General features: G+C 38.5%; 1 protein-coding gene across 1 annotated transcript; it reads right to left on the reverse strand.

The window, feature by feature from the left end:
• Positions 1 to 585: 585 nt before the first annotated feature.
• Positions 586 to 1,887, reverse strand: LOC110880741 (LOB domain-containing protein 16). The gene is made up of 2 exons (XM_022129203.2): positions 1,597 to 1,887; positions 586 to 1,193 (listed from the first exon to the last, which is right to left on the reverse strand). Exons 1-2 carry the CDS (start codon positions 1,885 to 1,887, stop codon positions 864 to 866), a joined length of 621 nt encoding a protein of 206 aa, XP_021984895.1. The 3' UTR covers positions 586 to 863.
• Between the last annotated feature and the right edge of the window lie 23,502 nt (positions 1,888 to 25,389).

Below are 25,389 nucleotides of genomic sequence, written 5' to 3' on the forward strand. Positions count from 1 at the left end.
ATAAAATTAATTAGATTAATGAAACTTATGAAAGCTACTAAACTCGTAATATATTTGTTGGAGGGGACATTTTGTCTGTCTGTAGGAGTACAAAGGTCGTATATATTATTGGTTTAAAATGATATTAGTTACTTACTTAATTAGCTTAGGTCGTATATATTATTATTATTATTTTATTTTATTTTATTTTTTTGAAAGTCTCTTAGTTAGATTCTGTAACAAAAATCCGAACAAGTCCAGTACTGACCATAATCTTCATTTGTATAATTTGTTATCGATCAAGAAGATATAGAAACCAGTTAGAATGTTTATTTTATATAATATTGTCGAAACGTTTCAGACTAAAAGTTATTGTTATAGTATATATGCATAGGGAAGGAGTAATAAAAATCCTGGGGAAGACACCAATATGGGTTCAAACTCCAATTATCCATACGTTTATCTTAGATAAATACAAAAAACTATGTACATATATTATTCTTCCTGACGTACGATCTAGCTTGGTAGATGATAAATTTCAAAATGACCCTAAAAACGAGGGTTTCTCTTCTAAAATGTCAAAGATATCATATATGCGTCCCGATATTATTGTCCTTATTATCAATTTTTCAACTCTATCTAGCCCCAATAGATATGCATAGATATAGGAAAAAAAAAAGTTTCATAACTTAGGCTTTATAGCATATATGGAACTTCTTGAAGCCTGATTTAAGATCTAACTCAACCCTATATACATTATACATATATGGTTTAAAAGCATGCATTAGCGTAATATATGATGATCGACAAGATGAATAAACATGATGATCATAAGATGCAAACTGGCTCTGGAGGGTTACTAAGTATAGAAAGTGAATGATCAGTTAGTTCCTCATCATTCTAACAGCAAGTTCTTGAAGCTCACCCAAATCACTTGGGAAGGGTCTCTTTTTGCAAAACTGTTGATAAGATATGTCATGATAATGATCATGATCATGATCATCTCTATTTTGTTTCTCTTGAACCCCTATTCCTTCATTTATGGACTCGAGTGAGCTTTGAGGCGATATGTTTCCGTTTATAAAATCAGTAAAAGGTGGATAATTTTGGTACACTTCTGATCCTGGCCATTGAGTCTCTATGTTTCTTGAATTGTAGAGTCCTTGTACCATTTGAGCTTTCATTTGCATCAGCTGTGTTTGTAAGCATGCAACCTACCATGCAATTGTCATATTATTAAATTAGTGAAGAACCAGAAATGAAGTTAACTAATAGATTATATACACATAATGTGTAATACGCCTCTCCATCTCCTGAGATAGAGTTAAGGTTTGTCCTGATCCAAGCCTACGAGACGCCACTCTATGAGCGGGATTTTATTGGGTACGTTTGTTTATTTGTTTACGTACACAACATGTAATACATGTATAGTCAGGTGTTCTCTTAAGAACCTAATAACACTTAGTCCCTTGATTAAGCCTTTAACTTTTGTGATAATTGCAAAATTTCTACCATATTTATAGATGGTGATCTAGTAAATCTAATGGTTGTCAACATGCATACTTTTAGTTCTAATAAAATACTGACTCTACATATGAACTATATGATCATACATACCTGTTGTTGCAAGGCAAAGATATGTGCAACACAACCATAAACAGGATCTTTGATCCTAGCTTGAGCCTCATAAGCGATGGTTACAACGGCCTCACAGCGGTCAGCCACGGGCACATGAAGCAATAGTTTGGAGACATTGCTTGCACCAAACACTTTATGAATGGCAGCAAACCGTGCGGGTCCTTGTTCCGAGCAGAAATAGGGTGCAAAGACGCAATCTGCGGCACATTTTCTCCTTAGAAACTTGCATGCACCACAAGGAGAGCCAGAGCCAGCAGCAACAGTTGCCATGGTGAAAGTGAAGAGAGTTTTAAAGGGTTGAGAGAACACAAGAGATGAGACACACGGGGAGACTAGAAAATGGTGAATAATGAGTGAGTTTTGAGGGGTTTTAAGGAAGAGGAAGAGGAGACAAAGAAGGTGTGTTTGTAGGGTTGTAAAGTGACACTTACTTGTAGCGTATGCCATATTTGGGATCCATTTTTTAAATGGGCTTAGACCATATTGACATCCTAAATATAGATTTTGTGATAGGATTTTTGTTTCTAAAAGCACTTCATAATATGTTAAAAGGTTTTTGGATCGGTTAAACTTATAATTAAAATTGAAGAAACATGTTGTTTGCCTAAAAATCTAAAGCTAACCGCTAACCACGAAATCGGTTTATATTGATTTGCGGTTACCATTCGATTTGGTTAGTTCTTATCTTCAATAGAACTACTACAAATAAAGTAAAAGCGACATAAGGTCTTGAGGTGTACGCTAACACCTAGGGCGTTAAGGGTGACATGGCATGTTAACTCGCACTGTACACCACTCCCTCCTTATGTTAAGGGCGTTAAAAGGGTTATATTTGATTACATGTTAACGGTATCTTAATAGATTTGATTATTTTTACCCTTTTTAAACCAAAAACCACTAAAATATAGGGTTGGGTGAAATTAACATAATTAAACCATTTCCTCGAGGTGAAGCGGAGTAAAATGGAGAAAAGTAGGTGATGTGGCATCTAGGTGGAGTTGATGAGGATTAAATTATACTCTAAGGCCAAAGTTTACAACAGAAACAAACCTCGTAAATTTAAAGAATATTCTCAATATTTAGTTTTATATTTATCTTCTTATTGTTAGGCATCTACCCTATTATTATATTTGATTCCATTCATGTTATCTATCTTCCATCTCTTGCATTTAAACTTGTTTCTTGATCAATGAAAATCATAACCTTGTGATATCATAATTTTTATGGCATCAGACCAGATTGCTCAGCTCCTACAGACCCTAAAACCTTTCGATGGTCGGAGATGACGTAAGCGGTAGTAAGAAGAGCGAACCCAAGGTAATCGATCTAAGCTCACCACATTACATCCACTCCTCCGATTACCCTAGATAGATGCAGGTGAATGATGCCATCACTGATAGCAACTTCAGTGATTGCTTCCAAGAGATGACGAATTTCTTATCTGCCAAAAACAACATGGGATTCGTTGATCAGTCGATCCCAAAACTCGAGACAACAGAAGAAACACATATAGCTTGGATGCGATGTGATACAATGATAAAAGGGTGGGTAACAATCGTGATGAAAAAAATATAGCGCGAAATACGCAAATACGGCAGTGGAGATTTGGAATGATCTCAAGGAAAGGTTTGGAAAAGAAAGTGCACCGCACACTTATGAGCTCAAGCAGACTCTCACTGTAACCCAACAAAAATGAGCATCAATCTCAACATATTATACGAGACTTCGTTCTTTACGGAACGAGATACAAACGATTCTACCACCACCACGATGCATCTCCAGTAAGTGTTCATGTGACATGGGGAAAAGGATGCATGATTTTCAAGAAAATGAGTGTTTGTTCAAATTCCTCATGGGACTTAACAGCGAGTTAGGCACCATACGAACACAACTTCTGTCGACGAGGCCAAGCCTAACCTTGGGGGAGGCTTATCGACCGGTGCCTAAAGATGAGGAACATAGAAACATTGCGGAAATGAAGAGGCCATAAACTGAAGGCTTAGCATTCCAAATGTTGGTGCACTTGTGTCTGTACTTTGTCTGTATTCGGTCTGATATAAACGATGTCCTGATTTGTGTTGTAAGTTGACCAAGTCAACCATCCTCCGGTTTGACTTGGACAACAGTTGAAAGATGTTCTGATCGAAGGATAGCCTCGAAGGATACACCTGATCCTTCGAGGTGATCGAAAGATATGGTTCGACCATGGTTCGACCATTAGACCTCGAAGGATGATCCTTCGAGGTCCATGCTGATCTTTCGTGTAACATGTGGTCGACAGATGATCCTTCGGACCATCTGTCGAATCCTTCGAGCAGACCTGTTGAGCTGGGTATATATACCCATGCATGTGTTGAGTTCTGGGAGTTCTGCCATTTGCACCAAGAGATAGAGAGTTTCTTTGAGAGCATTCTGTCGGAACTCACACACACACACACTTGAGAGTTTACATGTTAGATTTGTAAACATTGTGCTTGTAACCGAAACCTTCATTTGCATTAATACGACTAGTGTTAATCGGTGAATCTTTGTGTGTTTGTTTCTCTACTTGCTACTAACTCGGTTTGCTTGCTAGCTTGGATTCCGCACTCGCTAGTAGGTTTGTATAACAAGGTTTAGGTTCGTAATCCTCCGCGAAAAGGGACCTACAAGTGGTATCAGAGCTTGGCTCTTAACCTTGTTTAAAACCGGGTTTTTACAAGTTTTGGTGTGTTGAAACAATTAGTTTTGCACCTGTTTTTACTTGTTTTCTTGCTTTTTCTTTGAGTAAAAACGTGTTTAAACTAACCGGGAGTGTTTAAGGTGGGGTTGGGTAACTTGAAAAATTGTTTTAAGTGACTTTGTATTTTCCGGTTAAATCTCCGGTGAACATTCCGGTGACTGGTGTTGAAGATAAGGATTTCATTTTTGGCAAAATTTTCAAAGTTGGTGGGAAAGTACGTCTGACCATACCTTTTGCCGAAAGTTGACCTTCACCAACCTGTCACCTTTTCACCAACCTTTCACATCAGATCAGATTGTGTCAGAGCTCTCGAAAGATATCTTTCGGCATCGAAAGATTATCCTTCGATATCTGTCGATCAAGGAAGGCTCGAAAGATTAATATCCTTCGACCCATCCTTCGAAGTCTGAAACATATCCTTCGAGAAAGGAATCTTTTCGAAAGATTAGTGTCCGAAAGATTAGGATCCTTCGTATTGGTGAATCTTTCGAGATCTGTTATTCGAAAGATAAAGAGTTAACTCGAAAGATAAGGATCTTTCAAAAGGGAATCCTTCGAGCTCTTGAATCGTTCGAAATCATTGTTCGAGAGTCAACAGTAATCTTTCGAATACTGTTGATCCTTCGAACAATAAATCGATCTTTCGACTGTGGTCAGTTTATTGCTAACAAGTTTCTGTGATTTCAGATCTTTCGACCAGGATCTTTCGGTTGTGCTATCTTTCGGATCATTCTTACTTGGCATTTATTTTGCTTATCTATCATGAATCCGAGTTGGTGGGGAAGTCCGGCTCCAGACAGTGGAAAATACATGAATACTAGTCAATCTCCATCATGGGCCGAATCTCCGGTATCTACATCCTCACAAACAAATGTCACTCCAGCTGGTCAATGGGCGTTTGTTTCAAATCAAACTCCGAGTATTCAAAGTCTTCTTCTAAGCGAAAGTGAAACCGGAAGTTTGAACAGGCCTCCAAAGTTGATGCATCTTCATGAATATCCAGGATGGGTTGATCGTTTCCATACATACATTCTTGGTCAAAATACAGAGTTGTGGTTGCGGTTCATTACGGAATTCGATCAAACTATCGAGGTTGCTGCTTCTTCGACAGCTACATTTGCCGATCTTCCTGATGATCAAAAGAAGACGTATGACTTAGAAAAGAAAGCATACGCTATTCTCACTCAAGCACTGAGCAAGGATATTTATCATCAGTTCGTCAGTTTCAAGACAACGAAGAAGCTGTGGGATGCATTGAAGACAAGAGGAGTAGGTAATGAAGCCACACGTCAACTAAGACGAGATCTACTGAAGAAAGAATTCGATGGCTTCACATGTATGGATAAGGAGTCCTTGGGAGATATGACAAGCCGTTTCTATCACCTGCTTACTGAGCTGACCAACTTTGAGGTCACAACGACTCCAACAGAGGTGGTAAAGAAGTTTGCCGATGCATTGCCTCCTCAATGGAACAACTTCCTGGAAATCTTGAAGTACAACGGAACGTTGAGAACCACAAATATCAACGATTTCGTGCAGCTTCTAGAGAACAAGGATCAGGAAGAAACGTTGAAGGCAAAGAGAGTTGCAGTGCCACAGAATCCAGAGATGTATTATGGCACCTCCACTACTTCATCTGCAAAAGGCGGTTCACATGCTCCACTTCAGACGGCGTTTGTCACAAGCACGGATATGTATGGCAATCCAGTGCAAGTTCCTGTAAAGCCGCCTCCAACCACAGATCTGTATGGAAATCCAGTACAACCACCTCCTCCTCCTCCTGCTCAACAACCACAATATGCATGTTATGGAGGAACATCATCTGCTGCAGGTCAACAATCAAAGCCAAATACAGTACAGCTTGACACTTCAAGTTTTTCTAAAATCAGTGTAGAAGTAGCTAAGGAACACATGGAGCTGCTTAACACTGTAGTGAGCGCGTACTGTGGATTGATAGAAGGTCAGATTGGAAACATTAATCTGACACAAGAAGATTACAGGCAGATTGATAAGGAAGAGATGGACTTGATGGATATCAAGTGGGCCTTTGCGAGTGCTGTGAGAAGAGCAAAGGATTGGATGGAAAGTACTGGCAGAACCAGCTTGGAAAGTAAGCGAGACACCAAGTATGGGTTTGATAAGCAAGCTGTAAAGTGCTTCAACTGTGGTGAACGGGGTCACTTCAAAAGGGAGTGCACAAAGCCAGCCCAGCACGGGAATCAAAACCCCTTCAGAAACCAAGGCAACCAGCAGAACAGAAACAATGATCGTACATTGGTGCCTGTCAACAACCAAACCAACCGAGCACTTGCAGTTCAGGTGGATGAAGGTTGTGACTGGTCAATCCAGTTGGGTGGTGATGCTCCTGATGGAACAGCATGTTTTGCTCAGATTGTGAAGGAGCTAGTTCACACCAGTGGTGGAGAATCTTCTGCCAGTGGTGATGAATCGTCTGAAGATGAAGACTCCTCTGGATACAGCAGGAGTGTTGATGAAGAATCATCCAACTCTGGTGATGATCATGTGGGTGAGACATCTAATGTTTCGGATGATATTGACATTGATGAACTCTTGGGGGAAGCTGTAGCAGAAACTCAAAGAAGATCTATTCTGGTGGATCAGGCTGCTTACTCTTCGTCTTCTCTCCATTCAGCCTTTATGGCTAATGTCGACGGTTCATCAAGTCAGGTATGTGTCGATGAACCCACTGCTATTAACTGTGATGAATGTGATAGATTGCATGCTAGGTGTGCTGATTTGAAAGGAAACATGTCTGAGTTGCAAGCCAAACATGATGCTTTACAAGCTAGTTTGTTTGACTTGCAAGACAAACATAGTTCCTTGAGTGCTGATTGGTGTGACTTGCAAAGCAAGCATGAGGCTTTGCAAGAGAAATATGATGTGACATTCATCCACAATCAGAAGTTGACTGTGGACCTCTCTAAATGCACAGAAGCCAACATGTTTTATAAAAACCATGAAAAAGAATTTAAGTCAGTAATTGAAACATTAAAGAAGGATAAAACAGAACTGACTAAAATGGTTTCAAGAAAACAAACTGATATTAATTTGTATATATCTCGCCTTGAGAGTATGCAAAAAGAGATGGCTTGTGTGAAAACCGAAAGTGATGCGATCAAACTCAAGCTAGACAGTTATTTGAGTTCTAGCTATGTGTTAGATCACATCATTGACGTTCAGAAGGAAAAGAGAGATGTCACATGCATAGGGTACAAGAAGTGTCCACCACCAGTGAGACATAATTATGATGCCATGCCCGATGAAGAGGACAGGGTTTTCTTTGAACCTTCTGTGCCTCTAGATGTTAAGGAGTTTGCTGCAGGACTCGGATACCAAAAGGAAGTATCCTCAGATTCAGATGTGTCAGCAGATACATTTGTGAGTGCTGAACAGAATCAGGATCCTCCAGTTGTGATTGAGGATGCTGATTCGTCTGATGATGAATCTGACGATACTGTCCCAGCAAAGTCTGATGCGGTAGTCAAAAATGAGGACATACCTCTTGAGAATCACATTCTATGTGATCCCCCTGTCAAACCCGCTAAGACTGTTGCAACTGAGTCCTCGTCTGAGAAGGAGTCGGAGAGTGTGAATTTGCTGTACACTCTAGTTGGTGATGATAAAATTTACTCAGACAAAGATTTTCCCATTAAGAATGTTAATCAAGCCTTAATCTGTAAAGTCTTTGAGAATTCGACGAGTAAGTTCTTGGGAAAGGCAGGACCTAAAGTTACAGTCACACAGTGTCCTCCAATCCCAAAGGCTAAAGTTCGAAAGCAATTTGGCAACAAGAAATTACCAACAGTGCCAACACAGCAAAATCACACCAAACCCAAAGGTAAAACACCGGCTCAAGCTAACAAGAAGCCGAACCAAAAGAAGAAGAAGAATGTTAACTTTGTGAAATCGACGGGAACAGACAAAATTGAAAAGTTTGAAAATCAATCTAACTTAGATTTTGTCAAGAAAGCTATTGTCGAGAAAAGAAATGAACCAAGCAGTTCAAGACCTAGTACCTCGGGTTCACAAAGTTCAACATCATCGGCTAGACGATCACATGATTCTTCGGGGTTTGTAGAACGAAGATCATGTTTTGAGTGTGGAACCATTGGGCACATTATTAGAAACTGCCCATATCTTCATAAACAGAAAGGAAAGGTTGATGATCCCCGTGGCAAAACTGACCGTAAGCCAACTGTTTCCACAAAACATGATCCCCGCCTTGTAAAAGAAAGGGAAAAGAAACAGAAACGCCAACAGGTCAAAAAGATAGAAAAAGCGATTAAAACCGATGTGGTTCAAAAACAATCTGTTGTTGTAAAACCAGACAATTCTAAAACTTCAAATCATCAAGAAGTTAAACTTTTAAAGAAAAACACTGGTGAAACCAAACAGACTTGGAAACCAAAAACGGTTACTGAATCAGGGGGGCCATCACAATTCACCAACCATCAAAGACAAGAAGTTATTGTCATTGATGAAAATGGAAGACCCAAGACCACAATGGCTTGGGTCCCCATCTCCAACTAATTCATTTGAGTTCATGTGCAGGGTGCTTCAGGAGGAACTATCAGTAGTCATTGGATTGTTGATAGTGGGGCATCCAGGCACATGACAGGCGACATGAAGCTTCTCTACGACGTTAAATCTATTAGAGGAGGTTATGTTGCTTTTGCTGGAGATAAAGGTGGATACATTACGGGAGAAGGAATGATATCTAACGGGATTGTCAGCTTTGACAAGATCAATTTTGTGCAACAACTTGATCACAATCTTCTTAGTGTTTCTCAAATTTGTGACAAGAAATTTTCAGTACACTTTGATGCTAATGGATGTTATGTGCTGAAACCCGGCTTCAAAATTCCAAAAGAATGGATTCTCTTGTCGGCTCCAAGGATAAATGATTTGTACGTCCTTGACATGAGCCAGGCTATTACTACGTCTGCACAAGCAACTTGTTTCGTTTCTAAAGCCACAGAAAAAGACACTATCTCTTGGCACAGACGAATGGGTCACATTCACTTACGAAAAATGAATCATTTGGTTTCAAATGAATTGGTGAATGGTGTACCTCTCAAAAATTTCCATCTTCAAGACATCTGTGTTTCGTGCCAGAAAGGAAAGCAAACAAAGAAGAAGCACCCTACAAAGAAGATCAACACAGTGGCAGTTCCTCTTGAACGTTTGCACATGGATTTGTTCGGTCCTGTCAAGCACAAGAGTATTCGGGGTGATCAATACTGCCTCGTGGTTACTGATGATTATTCAAGATTTTCTTGGGTTGCGTTCATGGCACACAAGAGTGAAACGTTTGGAATTATCAAAAACTTGATCGTTCAGATTGAGAATTTGTACAAACTAAAGGTTAGGCGGATACGTAGCGACAATGGTACTGAATTTAAAAATCATTCCATGACGGAGTTCTGCACTTCAAAGGGTATTCTTCATGAGTTTAGTGCAGCCTATACTCCTCAACAGAATGGTGTTGCTGAACGTAAGAACCGCACATTGATCGAGACTGCTAGGACAATGTTGGTAGAGTCGCAGCTACCCATTCCATTCTGGACTGAAGCTGTGGCCTCTGCATGTTACACATTGAACAGAGTCCTTACAGTCAAAAGACACAACAAGACCTGCTTTGAGCTTCTTCAGAAACGGAAACCAGATTTGTCTTATCTAGAACCGTTTGGAGCTCCATGCACAATTATCGATCCTAATGGAAAGTTTGGGGCAAGAGCAATTGATGGATACTTTCTTGGGTATGCCACCCCTAACTTACGAGTCTGGAATCTAGAGACTAAAAGGGTCGAGGAATGGTCTGAGGTCAGAGTACAAAGGCACACTTTGCCAGTCAAAAATCCGGGTCAACCTTGGATGTTTGAGTACGATGACTTCTTCAATTCGATCAATGTTGAAGCCGTTGAAGAAAATGCTGCGGCTAGGATGTTTTTCGAGAGTGACAATGCAACAGATTCACCGGTGGTTCGTCCAATTCTTGTGAATCAAGAACCATCTTCTTCGGTGAACAACAATACTCTCAACAATGAGGATTTTCATGATGCAAACGAATTGAACGAATCTTCAGAGGATGATGAATTTCTAGATGCAGATCAAGAAGCTCCTACAACAGCAGTTCATGGTACTTCTGAGTGTACTCCTCCAGTAGATACACATAGAACAGCTGAGACTACTGCATCATCCTCTTCGTCAATTCCGGGTCTTGAATTGGTTGTTGATCTTAATCTTAACAACCTGGGTATAAATGTTCCAGTTCCAGATAATCCAGAAACAAGGATTCATAATACCCATCCTCAACAAAACATCATTGGAAATGTGCAGAGTGGCGTACAAACAAGAAACATGTTGCGAAACAACAACAATGCAGGCTTGTATGCAGCTATTCGAGAATCCGGGCAACAAAACGACTGGTCCTTCGCGTGTTATGTCTCACAAGAAGAACCAAGAACGTGGAAAGAAGCCTTGAAAGATAATGCTTGGGTTGAAGCAATGCAGGAAGAACTGCAACAATTCCAGAAGCTGGGTGTCTGGAAATTAGTAGAGAAACCTGCTGGATACAAGAAGATTGGTACCCGTTGGGTTTTCAAATGCAAAAAGGATGACCGCGGAGTTGTTATCCGAAACAAAGCTCGTTTAGTCGTTCAGGGTTTTCGTCAGATTGAAGGGATCGACTACAACGAAGTCTATGCACCAGTGGCACGTCTCGAAGCAATTCGAATCTTTCTAGCCTATGCGTCCTTCAAAGGATTCAAGGTCTATCAGATGGACGTGAAAAGTGCATTCTTACACGGTGTGGTTGAAGAAGAGGTGTATGTCGAACAGCCTCCAGGTTTTGAAGACCCTATCCATCCCGATCGGGTTTGGTTGCTCAACAAAGCTCTTTATGGTCTTCATCAAGCACCACGAGCTTGGTATGCAACCTTATCACACTATCTGCTGGAGAACGGTTTTCGAAGAGGTCTTATCGATTGTACTCTGTTCATCAAGGAACAAGATGGAGATCTTCTTCTGGTACAGGTATACGTTGATGACATTATTTTTGGTTCTACTAATGATGTCTTGTGTAGGGAATTCGAGCGCATTATGCAGGATAAATTCGAGATGAGTGCTATGGGGGAAATGACTTTCTTCTTGGGCCTACAAGTACAACAAACGGAGTCTGGGATATTCATCCATCAGACTAAATATGTTGGTGACATCTTGAGCCGGTTCCAGATGTCTGATGCAACGCCCATTGGTACCCCATTGCCAACTAATCACGGAATTACTCCAGATTTGAAGGGAGAAGCTGTTAGTCCCTCGAACTATCGCGCTATGATCGGATCTCTCATGTACCTCACAGCATCAAGGCCAGATATAATGTACCCAACGTGCCTACTTGCTAGATATCAAGTTAACCCGAAGGCCTCACATCTTGCTGCTGTTAAAAGGATTTTTCGTTATTTGAAGGCGTACCCTGACACCGGTCTGTGGTACCCTAGGGATAATAACTTTGAATTGGTAGCTTTCAGTGATTCTGATTTTGGCGGATGCAAAATCGACGGAAAATCCACAACGGCTGGATGTCAGTTCTTAGGAAATCGCCTAGTCACATGGCAGTGCAAGAAGCAGACGTGTGTAGCTACATCAACATGCGAAGCTGAATACATTGCTGCTTCAAGTTGTTGCTCCCAAGTACTTTGGATTCAACAACAAATGCGGGACTACGGTTTTGAATTCCTAACTACTCCTATTTACGTTGATAATTCTGCTGCTTTAGATATCACTAGAAATCCTGTGCAGCATTCAAAGACCAAACACATCGAAATCAAATATCACTTCATACGTGATTGCTTTGAGAAAAGGCTAATCGATGTTGTTAAGGTCCACACCGATGACCAACGTGCCGACTTATTTACCAAAGCTTTTGACAAATCAAGATTTGACTTTTTATTATTGGTAAACGGCATTAAGGTCAAGCAAGAGTAAGACCAACATCGGAAAATCATTTTTTTGTAAATATCTTTGTGTGTTTTTAAATTTATCTTCGTTTGTTGATTTTAGGGGGAGTAAATCCAAAAATCTGAAAATCCAAAAACATCGAAAAATGTCAAAAACACAAAAACAATAGAAAAACAAAAATGAGTTTCCTGGCGAGCAAAAGAGAAAATGATAGTACATCAGTGGTCTATCCAAACCTCTTTAAACCTTAAATGAAAAACGATAAGCAGCTCTATATAAGATGTATCGGTAGGCTCACAATCATTTTAAAGTGTGCAGGGTGATATAAATCTTAATCGACTGAAGACCAGGTGGGAACCACTCATTGGCATATGGTCTTAGTACCGAAATTTCGTTTGATAGATTGCCGAGGTTCTGAGATATTCGGTCTTTATGCTGCTTATCATCTGGGTATCATGGTTGTATCTTTTACCGAAAAATAACGGGGACGCAAGTCTAGATCTTCCATGATACTATACATACGTGTACATATTACATACTGCATTCGACCTCAATAAGTGATAAACAATCACATGTCCAAATCAAATAAGTGATAAAAATATCACATTTATCCGGGTGTCAAGTTCGTCTCTCTGCTGTACGGAAGTACTGACCTGTTCACGGACTTGCACCTGTGCCCTCATGCATACGAAAATCAAGTTCCTCATCAATAAGTGATTATATCACATAGGGCTTGTTTTCAATTCAAAATAAGTGAGTATCTCACAAATTTATACGGTCAAACAGATGATAATCGGTATACTCACCGGTAAGATGAACTCTCGTGCATACCTTGATACGGGAATGTGTCGTGATGTGGATGAACACCGGTCGGTAAGTATAAATCATACATTAACGTATCCTCTAAACATGATTACATCTGATAAGTTGAGCTTAAGTGGACAACAATACCGATAATTGTTATAGGATGCTTATCTTAATGTTAACTAACTGAACAACAAGAGTGTTTTGGCATGACCGTACACTGATATGATTCTCTTACCCTCGAAACTCGCAAAAAGAATGTCTGTATATATTTATTTATTTACTGCTTAATTTTTATTGTTTTTCTTTTAAACAGTTTCGTCGTTTGGTGCATATCAGCACGACATTAGCGGTGATGTCGTTTGATAACACTCAAAGGATTTTAAATTGTTGTCTTTTAATTTCAAAAATCCCAAAAAGATTTTAGGTGTGTTTTAATTTAAACTTTATAAAAGCCAAAAAGATTTTATTTCTATTTTAATTTCGATCGTACGATGTTGGAACTCGAGTCTTCGTTGCCTGAAACCTGAACGAAAACCGAAATGACTAAATCTTCATAAACGGTCGAAATTTGCATGTTTTGAAAGTTAAAGACTTAAATTGACAAATTTATTAAACTTTCAAACTGTCGGACGGTGTTTGATTATGACATGGTCATTCGTGTGTCATTTGTTTATACTATATTCCAAGCGGTTGTTCTCATTACGCGTTTAGATTTCTTGCATGTGCAGATTCTAAAGGCTGGGAGAACATAGTCGATGACAAGCTCTGGAATGAAGACACGACGAGAAGGCGCTCAAGTGATGAAAATGATCGAGTTGCCGCTGCCCATCATCAACACCACAAGGATCTTACTTCATAAAGTTAAAGTATTTCACGAGCATAACTCAAGGGGGAGCTTATGTTAAGGGGAAGTTTGTCAACACACTTCCTACATGATACGGGTAGTTTGTTGATACACTCTCTACTTTCAAGACGTGAACACTTTGAAGATCCTCCGGCATTGAAGACATGATAGGACATCAGAGTCTTGAAGACCTGAAGACTAAAGACTGTCGAAGTTCCAGACGAGTCTACACTTTTAGAAGAACAAGACAAAGCTTAGAGATCAAAGACAAAGCTACAGCCAAGGGGGAGTTTGTTGGTGCACTTGTGTCTGTACTTTGTCTGTATTCGGTCTGATATAAACGATGTCCTGATTTGTGTTGTAAGTTGACCAAGTCAACCATCCTCCGGTTTGACTTGGACAACAGTTGAAAGATGTTCTGATCGAAGGATAGCCTCGAAGGATACACCTGATCCTTCGAGGTGATCGAAAGATATGGTTCGACCATGGTTCGACCATTAGACCTCGAAGGATGATCCTTCGAGGTCCATGCTGATCTTTCGTGTAACATGTGGTCGACAGATGATCCTTCGGACCATCTGTCGAATCCTTCGAGCAGACCTGTTGAGCTGGGTATATATACCCATGCATGTGTTGAGTTCTGGGAGTTCTGCCATTTGCACCAAGAGATAGAGAGTTTCTTTGAGAGCATTCTGTCGGAACTCACACACACACACACTTGAGAGTTTACATGTTAGATTTGTAAACATTGTGCTTGTAACCGAAACCTTCATTTGCATTAATACGACTAGTGTTAATCGGTGAATCTTTGTGTGTTTGTTTCTCTACTTGCTACTAACTCGGTTTGCTTGCTAGCTTGGATTCCGCACTCGCTAGTAGGTTTGTATAACAAGGTTTAGGTTCGTAATCCTCCGCGAAAAGGGACCTACACCAAACCATCTCTATTAATCAATGTGATGGGATGACAAATCAGTAGAAATACAAAAAGGATCAAAGGAAGCTAACTGAGGAAACCTTAATGAGGCAATCATTGTACTCATTGTGGTAAAGTAGGTCACCACCGAGATGGGTGACACGAAACGTGAGAAAAGCAAGGCTAAAGTGCGTTGCTAAGTCTAGAGCAATACCAAACTCATCTTAAACACTTTGTAGGAGCTAAAGAAGCGAATAAAGGTGACCCAATACCTAGAGCGAACATGGTTGGTAAGTTAAGATGAATGGACTATATATGGATTCGATTCTACGGAACACATAACCCATAAAATTAACTCACTTGAAAACTTTATTAACTGTTAAGCTGAGACACATGTTGTCATTCCAAAGGGTGAAAGCATCTCAGTTAAGGCCAAAGGGTGCATACCTTGAACATTAGGATCAAAATCAAAAGAGTCCTTTACATACCTAGTTCCAATTGCAATTTACTTCACGCTCGGTAAAATTTCTTCCACGCTTTTGCTTTATGTAGGATTTACGTTCAAAGAAGTTGATTGGTATGGGTGAATACGTGAATGGTCTATATTGGATGGAGATGGTACTGAGAGAAAAGAAAGTTATGATGTCCAAGACAGATGCCAAAGTGTGGCCCAAAAGATTAGGTCATGTCTCATTCGATAAATTATGTCGTGTTAGATTTTTCTGAAAGTTTTTCTAGTTTCTAGGATATTTATTTATGCTCATGTTACAACTAAACATACACATTCGTCTTTTCCTAAAAGTTCTACTAAAATTGGTGCTTGTATTGTTTTGATTCATTGTGATGTTCGAGGCAAATACCACAAGCCTTCTACTTCCCACACTAGTTATTTACTTATGATTGTTGATGATTTTAGTAGAGTGGTATACACTTACCTTATTAGACACAAAAGTGATGCTAGCGAGTGTTTTGTTTATTTTCAAAAAATTGGTGAACCCTCGATTTGGAAAGCCAGTTAAAAGAATTCAGTGTAATAACAAGGGTTCAAACAAAATGATGGAGTTCAATGCAAGGGAGAGAATTTTATTGGAAACCACATGCCCCCACACACCTGAACAAAATAGGCTGGTTGAACGAAGCATCGATATCTTAGAGACAACTTGTGTTCTGATATTTTAAGTAAGCTTACCAAGAAAGTTTTGGGGAGAATTCATAAAAGTCGTCACATATATTATAAATCAATTACCATCAAAGGTTATGGGAAACTAAATACCATACGAGGTTATGTTCGAAAAAATGGTATGTTACGATCATATGAAAGTTCTTGGATGGCTTATTTATTACCGGAGCACAAAGACAATGGGAGATAAGTTCGAATTCAACGGGAGGCCAGAGGTGCTCTTGGGTTACTGCTAGGAAGAAAAAGCTACAAAATCTTTGACACGAAACATGGGAAGTTTGTAACTTCGCAAGATGTAAAGTTTGTAGAAAGTTACTTCCCATTCGCGATAGTCAAACCTAAGGTACATGATAAAAGTATCTTTAAATGCCTTATAAATGATGAAAACTTGTTTATGAACGTCGAGCATGATCTAGAATGGGTAAATGTTTAATCAAATGATGAAATCAATGAGCCTGTTCCAAGAAGAGCCTCCTACTTATACCGAGGAGTAGAATGTCCAACCAAACGAAAATGGTCTCAACAAATTATACAATGGAAAAGAGGACCATAACACAATCCAAATGGCTCCATGATTTTTATGTCAACTTGCCTCCATCCTGGCATCCTTAGACCACACGCGTACTGTAACAACCCTCATTAAAAATTTCTATTTCTTATGATTTATTGCCCAAAAGGAAACCCTAATTAAGATCCCCAAGTGATTCTGCACAAACCCTAAAATTTTCAGAACAATCAGAATTAGGATCAGGGCCCCTAAAACTCAAGGGGGGGGGGGGTATTCCCTACTTGACGATTATCCTCATAACTCGCTGTCAAAATCGAATTTTTAAGATCCGTCGACTTAGCTAAGCTAGTTGGACACGTGGCTACCCTATGGTAGATTGAGACCCGTCGCGTCACGCGTAGCCCCAGGGTGACCCCTCGCGTCACGCGAGGAGGTCAAATTCTCAGTATAAATAGAGGGCATTGGCACTTAGATTTCTGCGTTGGAACGACGTACAAATTCGCTCTGTACGCTGAGATATCGACTGTTTACTCCAAAAACACACACTAGCAACGAAACGCTGTCGCAAAACAGGGTAATAATTCGATCACTATTACGATTCAATGTCCGATCGATTGAAACTATCCGATGAATGTTTAAGTGCTGCTCAAACACGGGTTATACTTTGTCATTCGTCGTGATTCCGATGGGATGTTTGAGTGTTGTCCAAACTCGGGCTATACTCTTTCATTCATTGCGAATCCGCTGGATGTTTAAGTATCGCACTTTGTCATTCGTTGTGAGGATTTGATCTCGTGAGTTATCGTAAATGTGGTATTAAGTTACTTACCTAGTTTCGTGTGCATCATTGTTTAAATTAGGTTATTAGGCTTATCCGTAAGCTAAACTCTACCCCATACACTTACAAATCAAAGTAGATAGCTCAAGTGACCATTTTGTTTATCTACCGAGCAAAGCAAAAGCAAAGGTGAGTTCACACTTTCTACAAGGCACGGCCATCCTCCGTGGGTAGGATGCCAACAGTATTAATTCCTGCATATTCTCCTTGGGTAGGATATGTACGGCCATCCTCCATAGGTAGGATGCCACTATAAATCCTGCGTATTCTCCTTGGGTAGATTACGTACGTTCGTTCTCCTTGGGTAGGACAACTATAACTATGGGGTAACCCCCACGGCTAGTAAGCCAGCGAACCAATCGTGAATTCACTCAACTTTGTTGTTGACTCGTTGTTACATGCCTTGCAGGTCGTTAGGTCCCTAGCTTAAGGAACTTGCACGAGGAGGCGTGGTCATTGTGGGAAAACATTTCAACTTATATTAAACTTATGTTTTGGTTTTATGCTTCCGCTGTAAACTTAAACTATGTTTTGACACCAATTGTATTGTGTTAGATTTTATAAACTACTTACATGCTTGTTCAATATGATTGGTGGCTATGATCCTGGGCATGTCACGCTTCCAAGGCGGGGTGGGGTTTTTTTTTTTGGGGTGTGACAGATTGGTATCAGAGCCATTGGTTATAGTGAACTTGGTTTTAAAAAGAGAAAAGCTTTTTGGTAAAACCAGACTATAACCTGTACAATGCTCAATGATCCGCAACGACGCTTCACTCCAAGTGCAAGACTCAATAATTTACTGTGTTCTATAATATTCATTTTAAGTGTCACGGCTAAGGTTAAGTCCTCCCTAAGTATTTCATGTATCCAACTTTAAGAAATATATATCTAACGAATCGTTGGTAGTACCTCTTCAAGACATATAAGTGAATGAAAAATTTAAAGATTAGCTGAGAAACCACTTTAGATAGAAGACAGAAAGGTTAAGTTTCTCGAGCATAAAAGATTAGTACTGGTCAAAGTCAAATTGGTTTCGAAGAAAGGACCGGAATATACTTAGGAACTCGAATCGGAAATAAAGCGAAAGTATCCTAACTTATTCCAATAAATCTCGAGGACGAGATTTAAATAAGGTGGGGAGAATGTAACAACCCTCATTAAAAATTTCTATTTCTTATGATTTATTGTCCAAAAGGAAACCCTAATTATGATCCCCAAGTGATTCTGCACAAACCCTAAAATTTTCAGAACAATCAGAATTAGGATCAGGGCCCCTAAAACTCAGGGGGGTATTCCCTACTTGACGATTATCCTCATAACTCGCTGTCAAAATCGAATTTTAAAGATCCGTCGACTTAGCTAAGCTAGTTGAACATGTGACTACCCTATGGTAGATTGAGACCCGTCGCGTCACGCGTAGCCCCAGAGTGACCCCTCGCGTCACGCGAGGAGGTCAAATTCTTAGTATAAATAGAGGGCATTGGCACTTAGATTTCTGCGTTGGAACGACATACAAATTCGCTCTGTACGCTGAGATATCGACTGTTTACTCCAAAACACACACTAGCAACGAAACGCTGCCGTAAAACAGGGTAATAATTCGATCGCTATTACGATTCAATGTCCGATCGATTGAAACTATCCGATGAATGTTTAAGTGCTGCTCAAACACGGGTTATACTTTGTCATTCGTCGTGATTCCGACGGGATGTTTGAGTGTTGTCCGAACTCGGGCTATACTCTTTCATTCATTGCGAATCCGCTGGATGTTTAAGTATCGCACTTTGTCATTCGTTGTGAGGATTTGATCTCGTGAGTTATCGTAAATGTGGTATTAAGTTACTTACCTAGTTTCGTGTGCATCATTGTTTAAATTAGGTTATTAGGCTTATCCGTAAGCTAAACTCTACCCCATACACTTACAAATCAAAGTAGATAGCTCAAGTGACCATTTTGTTTATCTACCGATCAAAGCAAAAGCAAAGGTGAGTTCACACTTTCTACAAGGCATGGCCATCCTCCGTGAGTAGGATGCCAACAGTATTAATTCCTGCATATTCTCCTTGGTTAGGATATGTGTCACACCCCAACCAATGGCGGAAACATCGGGATGAGACGAAGTGTGAAGATTGCTCGAGACATCATAACGCTATTTGTGACAATAATTTAATAATCCAAATTTCATTTCCAAAATAAATTGTCAAAACATTACAAGAAAAGCAAATAACAACATTGTTCAACATAACATAAACGAAATTGATACAACACTTTAACCCTAAACGTCTAAGTGAGTATCTAGGCATCTTTGCTATCCGTTTCATTTCATCATCATCAACCTGTAACATGTTTAAAAATACAATTCAATGCAAAAGCAAAGGCGAGTATACAAGTTTGGTACGTACATAGCATAAGATAAAAAGTGTGAACAATTCCTCATGGCAAGCATATGATTCAAGATAACATTAAATATGGCATGTGTCTAACATATCAAACCAAGAAAACGCAATATGCTCAAGACATAACCTCAAGTTTACGGGCGGGTCGTTAATCCTATAGCGCTACATATGTCAAGGTTTGGCTCGTACGAAGTTAATGATAAGTTCAACACATAAGAATAACCCAAGTTTAAAGTATCAAGTCATCACGTATACAAGCATGTTATAGGAACGTTCATGTGTTTAACAAAGTGTTCATGTGTAAGTTAATAGGTAAACATGTTACACCCCAAAAGTGGTAAAAGTAAAAAGGGGGAAATACGAGTATACTCACAAATTTGCATAAGCTTTCCGATTATCCAATATGACGAAGTTGATAAGGTTAGGAGGTTGAATGTGTTTGTGTAGAGATTTAGGAAGTTAAAACACAAGAATATAGGTATTCGAAAATAATCATTCTTTACACCAAGTACTTGTTCTTGACACTATGAAACCTCAAGGGTTAATGTTTTCATGAGTAATATACTCATTAGAATCGTAACAAGTCTTATGTCTTAGATGATGTTATTCTAATATCTTGACGAATGAACACAAGTCCACCATCAAGGGTTCGAATAGTATATATATGTATAAGTATTATATGTATTATTTAGTCCAATAATCAAGCATGAGGTAGAAGGTTAATCTTCATTTAGGTACCTCTATTGTGTCATAGAAATCATGTAGGAGGTAGGAAGAACAAGCTTCCATTTAGGTACCTCTTATGGTTCACCACTACACTTGATGTAAAAACATACAAGGAGGGTCATGAACTAATATTAATACAAGAATAAGAAACAACTACACTATGAGAAATCATCAAATCATGTGGGGATTCTATGTTGGATAACCCAAGTTGATCCATAATCACTCCTTCATCAAGCTTGAAGCTTGAACATGACTTGTAGGTCAAAAAAAACCTAAACAAAACAGAAAGTATTTGAGGATTATCCTCTGATTTTGTATGTCTCAACCTTGTTTTTAAGCCTAACTAACCATAGGAGTGGTTATAAGCATAAGGACATAGGTTTGAGTGAGTTAAACTCATGTCTAAACAAAGATTAATGAAAACAAACTTAAACAGTGGACTTTGAAGCCTTTTTGCCGGAGTTCCAGGGACTTGTTTGCTGTGAAACACCCCTAGAATCAAGGCCAAGGTCAAGCCAAGCGTTCTGGAAAAAGAATGGACCAAAACGGATAAGAAATGAAGAAGTTATGCCCATTTTCGTAAAGCTCGATGAATCTACTCGAACACAGAATTTCAGCTACGTTTTAGGTGATTTGAGAGTGATTTTGAGGTGTTTGAAAAGTGTATGAAGCTTGGAAGAGGTGTGGTATTTATAGGGAAGTGTTAAGGTTAGGTAGTGGTTGGTTATTTAATGTTGAAAGTGAGTTTAAAACTCAAAAAACATCAAAAATGGCGCTGAAAATCGAGCTGGGAAGGGCCTGGTCGCGGCTGCCTATTTGGGCCGCTCCGAGTGGTTAAATGAATTAAATGCCGGATTCTAATCCATGTGAAGGTGCAGCCCAGCTGGTTAGTTGCGCGCGTGTGATTGGGGTGACCCGGGTTCGAGTCCCGGCCAGCCCCCTTTATTTTTGTTTTGATTTTTTTAACTTTTAAAACGTACATAAATGGTCCCTACAGGTTTAAACTTTCAGTTAATTGTTCTATCAGTCCCTGGACTTTAACTAACCCTTGTTTATGTTATATATATATTTAAAAGGATTAACTTTTATAATTAAACTAACTAGGTTAGTTTACTAACTTTAATATCTAACGAGACTAACTAGATATAAAAAAAAATAAAATTTTTAATTATTAATTAATTTATTTAAATAAATTAAACCATGAATAAATAACCATTTTTTTATAACGACTGAAATAAAAAAAATAAAGATTTTTCGACAATTATAACGAATACGAGAATACAAAGTTTTCCAAAAATAGGAATACGAACAACGTTTTTTTTTTTTAATATAGAAAGTATGAAAACGCAGGGCGTTACAGTCTTCCCTCCTTTAGGAAATTTCGTCCCGAAATTTAATCCAGAGGAAGACTTGAAAGAGTTTTGGCAAAAGATGATTTTTTTTTTTTTAAATTGAAATTCTGAAATTTTAAAATATTTTGAAAAGTGCGAACTTTGAAGAACGAAAAAAAAAAATAGGTTCGTAAAGGGATCTTTATATATAGAATGGGTTAAAATCAATAAAAGTGAGGTAGCTTGCGTAGGAAGTTTTAAGGATAGTAAAAATCACACATTACAAAATTGTTTATTGAAAGGGACAAGAAGGTTTGGTACTTTAAATAAAGTGATAACGGCCTACTAAGTATGTTGCACAAGAATAAAGAATAGAAAATCGGTTCTAAAGGTAATAAGATAAGTTAGGATTCGAATGTTTAAACAAGCTTGATTGTGAACGAGGTTCGTATGAAAGAAAGGATAATGGAGAATAATAGGAGTATGGGGCGTACGATTGACTCTTAATGAAGGCAAGTATAAGAATAGCGTAAGTGTTAGATGGATGAAAAGTAGTGTGTTAAGAATGAAGTCTCATCGTGGATAATCGGATATAATGCGTTTGTGAGTTGTTTAAAGTTTGTATTAGGTCAAAAGGTCTGCGAAACACTGAATTTCTCATGGCACGTTTTACGAAAGTTTGGTAACATGGTGAAAACACTTATATATAGGAAGTACCAGTGGCGTATCCACCATGTTTTGACCATGTTATGTCCGTCTCGTTATTCGGTGTCATGTTACATTCCGTGTCTTACCATACATAGTAGTACACTCTATGGTTCTCATACGCCTATCACTATAATCCCGTGTGCACCCGTGATTATATTGATCATCGTATGGTCCGCATAGCTTGTACTAGTTATGTATGAATTAGGGTATACATAAAAAAAAAATTTAGAATGTGTACGTACAAGAATGTAGTATGTAAGCAAATCCATGCTTAAGTATGTGTGGGACCCACGCAAGCGAATCCCTCGGGTTACGCTCGCGTATAGGTACGAATGTATGAATCATGAAAGTATGAGCATAAACAAAAAAAAAAACGTGTAAGTAGTATGTGTACAAGCAGAAGTGTAAAACGTATAAGTAGTATGTGTATAAGCATAAGCATAATACGTATGAATATAAGCGTAGGTACGAAAACTAAATATCGCGTATATAGTGTTTGTTGGGTCATCACGGATTTAAGTGTATAAAGGCGTTCAAAAGGTCGAGCATGTAAATACGAATGATATAAATGATGTTATCGCGAGGTAACGACCAAAATGTGTACGATGATATGCATGTATAGTTGTTTAAATGAAACATTGAGTTTATCGAATCAAAATTAGGTTGACCTTGATTGGAAGGGTAGAATATAGCTGTGTATGTAAGAGGATATAAAGTATTAATTGGTTAGGCATAATGTATTTTTGTAATGATTGAAATGCTACTTTTGTAAAAAAATTCATGTAAGTCAAAGATTGTCGGTTCCCATGAAGACTTCTTGCCCGCGTGTTTTGTAAATTGGTGTAGGAAAAAGGTTTTTGTTTAAAAAGTAGGTTCGTTTCATCAAATAAGAAATTATGAATTTAGGAGGTCCTTGTGAAAACTAGGATCCTTAGAAGAGATTTTTTTTTTTTTTTGCAAAAGGACTTAGTAATGTAAAAAAAAATAACAAATGATTTGTTGATGTTGAAAAGGGTATTTGGTAAAACAATCATATAACTTCTATAAAATCTTATAAGTATTTGGGAAAGGTTGGTTGGATTTTGATTAAAAGTAGAAGGTGGGCATGTTTTAGTGATTAAGTTGAATATGAAGTTCATGGGCAAGAGTTTCATTGAACCGCTTAAATTGATGGGTAGCATTTCGTAAGGTTTTGAAGTTCGGGTAATAAAACGTTTTAAGACTTGATTATGAATTTCGCGTGTATGAGTTGAGTGAAAATAGATTGTAGAATAAGGAGTACGTTTGATAAAACAATGTATTTTGAAATCGGTATGAGTGGGTATTTTTGAATAACATTAAACAATTTGGGTATAAAGTATGATCGAGTTTGCTTAATAAGATATTTTGAAGAGACGTTTTGGAAACGATCACCTAGGTAAAGGAATCACCCCTAACTCGTTGGTGAGGTCGTTTTTGAGAAAAAGGGGAGTGAAGTTAATCGTCAAGGTAAGGAAATCACTCCTATCTCGATGATATGTCTCCACTTGTCGTTACAAGGATTATGAATTTAAATTATATGAAATCACGCATATGTATAAATGTATGGAAGAGATTCAATATGTTGTGTGTGTAAAAAGAGAATATCAAAGGTAAATTCAAATTTGAAAGATCGTATCGTATAAAATGAATAATAGAAACGCATGTTTAACCAAAGTTTGGAGTGTTCCAAAACGGAACTTTGACTAACCAAAGTGGTCGAAAAATCTTTTGAATTTGAGGAGCATGCTTTGGCCTAATAGGTAAGATACTCTCGCCGACAAGTCGGTTAACGGTATTTACCCTTCCGGTTACTACATGTCCCAAATCAATCGAAATTTCGAGACTTGGCGGGATAAAAAAAAATCAAGGAGTGGAACTAGTCGCCAAGGTGCGGGTTTCACCCCTAACTTGACGGTTTCGTATCCTAAGTGTGGTTGGTACTTGTCGGGTCGAAATTTAGTTTCGACATGTTGACAAGGGTCCACTAGAATTTAAAATTTGAGATTTACCATTAAGATGTGGATTTCACTCCTAGCTTAATGGCGATATCTCGTGTAAAAAGAAGAATATATAGATTGAGCGTCGTTCACCAAATTGTGGGTTTCACGCCTATTTTGGTGAATTCGTCCCATTTGTATAATGTGAGGGTTTACGGATTTAGAATAGTCAAGTAAGATGCATGAGGAAAAGTGTACGTCAAAAGAATACATAAACAAGTATAAACATATAAGAAAGCATATCAACAATGGTACATAAAGAATAAAGAATGAAACAATAAAACAAGTATTAATACATAGAGAAATAGGTCAAGAATAATACGTAAAGGATCGAACAACGAAACAAGTACTAACACATAAAAAGACAAGCATTAATGCATAAGAATAACATGTCGAATATTACCCACGAATGACATACATGTTTAGAAGAGCATAAATAAGAAACAAATAAAGTATCATGTAGTAGTTCAAGCAAAACATACGAATAAGGCTCTAAAACTATAGACTAGGTAAAAGCATTCCTACTTTTCCTAATTCCCTATAGTTATGGCTCTGATACCAATCTGTCACACCCCAACCAATGGCGGAAACATCGGGATGAGACGAAGTGTGAAGATTGCTCGAGACATCATAACGCTATTTGTGACAATAATTTAATAATCCAAATTTCATTTCCAAAATAAATTGTCAAAACATTACAAGAAAAGCAAATAACAACATTGTTCAACATAACATAAACGAAATTGATACAACACTTTAACCCTAAACGTCTAAGTGAGTATCTAGGCATCTTTGCTATCC

Source organism: Helianthus annuus, chromosome 10, assembly GCF_002127325.2.
Source record: "Helianthus annuus cultivar XRQ/B chromosome 10, HanXRQr2.0-SUNRISE, whole genome shotgun sequence".
Classification (NCBI taxonomy): Eukaryota; Viridiplantae; Streptophyta; class Magnoliopsida; order Asterales; family Asteraceae; genus Helianthus; species Helianthus annuus.

What these genes read in the sequence shown, in the direction of transcription:
- LOC110880741 (XM_022129203.2), bottom strand. Translation starts at nt 1,887, where the DNA reads ATGGCAACTGTTGCTGCTGGCTCTGGCTCTCCTTGTGGTGCATGCAAG. An exon ending in TCTTTGCCTTGCAACAACAG is followed by an intron (nt 1,194 to 1,596) that starts GTATGTATGATC and finishes ATTGCATGGTAG; the next exon opens with GTTGCATGCTTACAAACACA.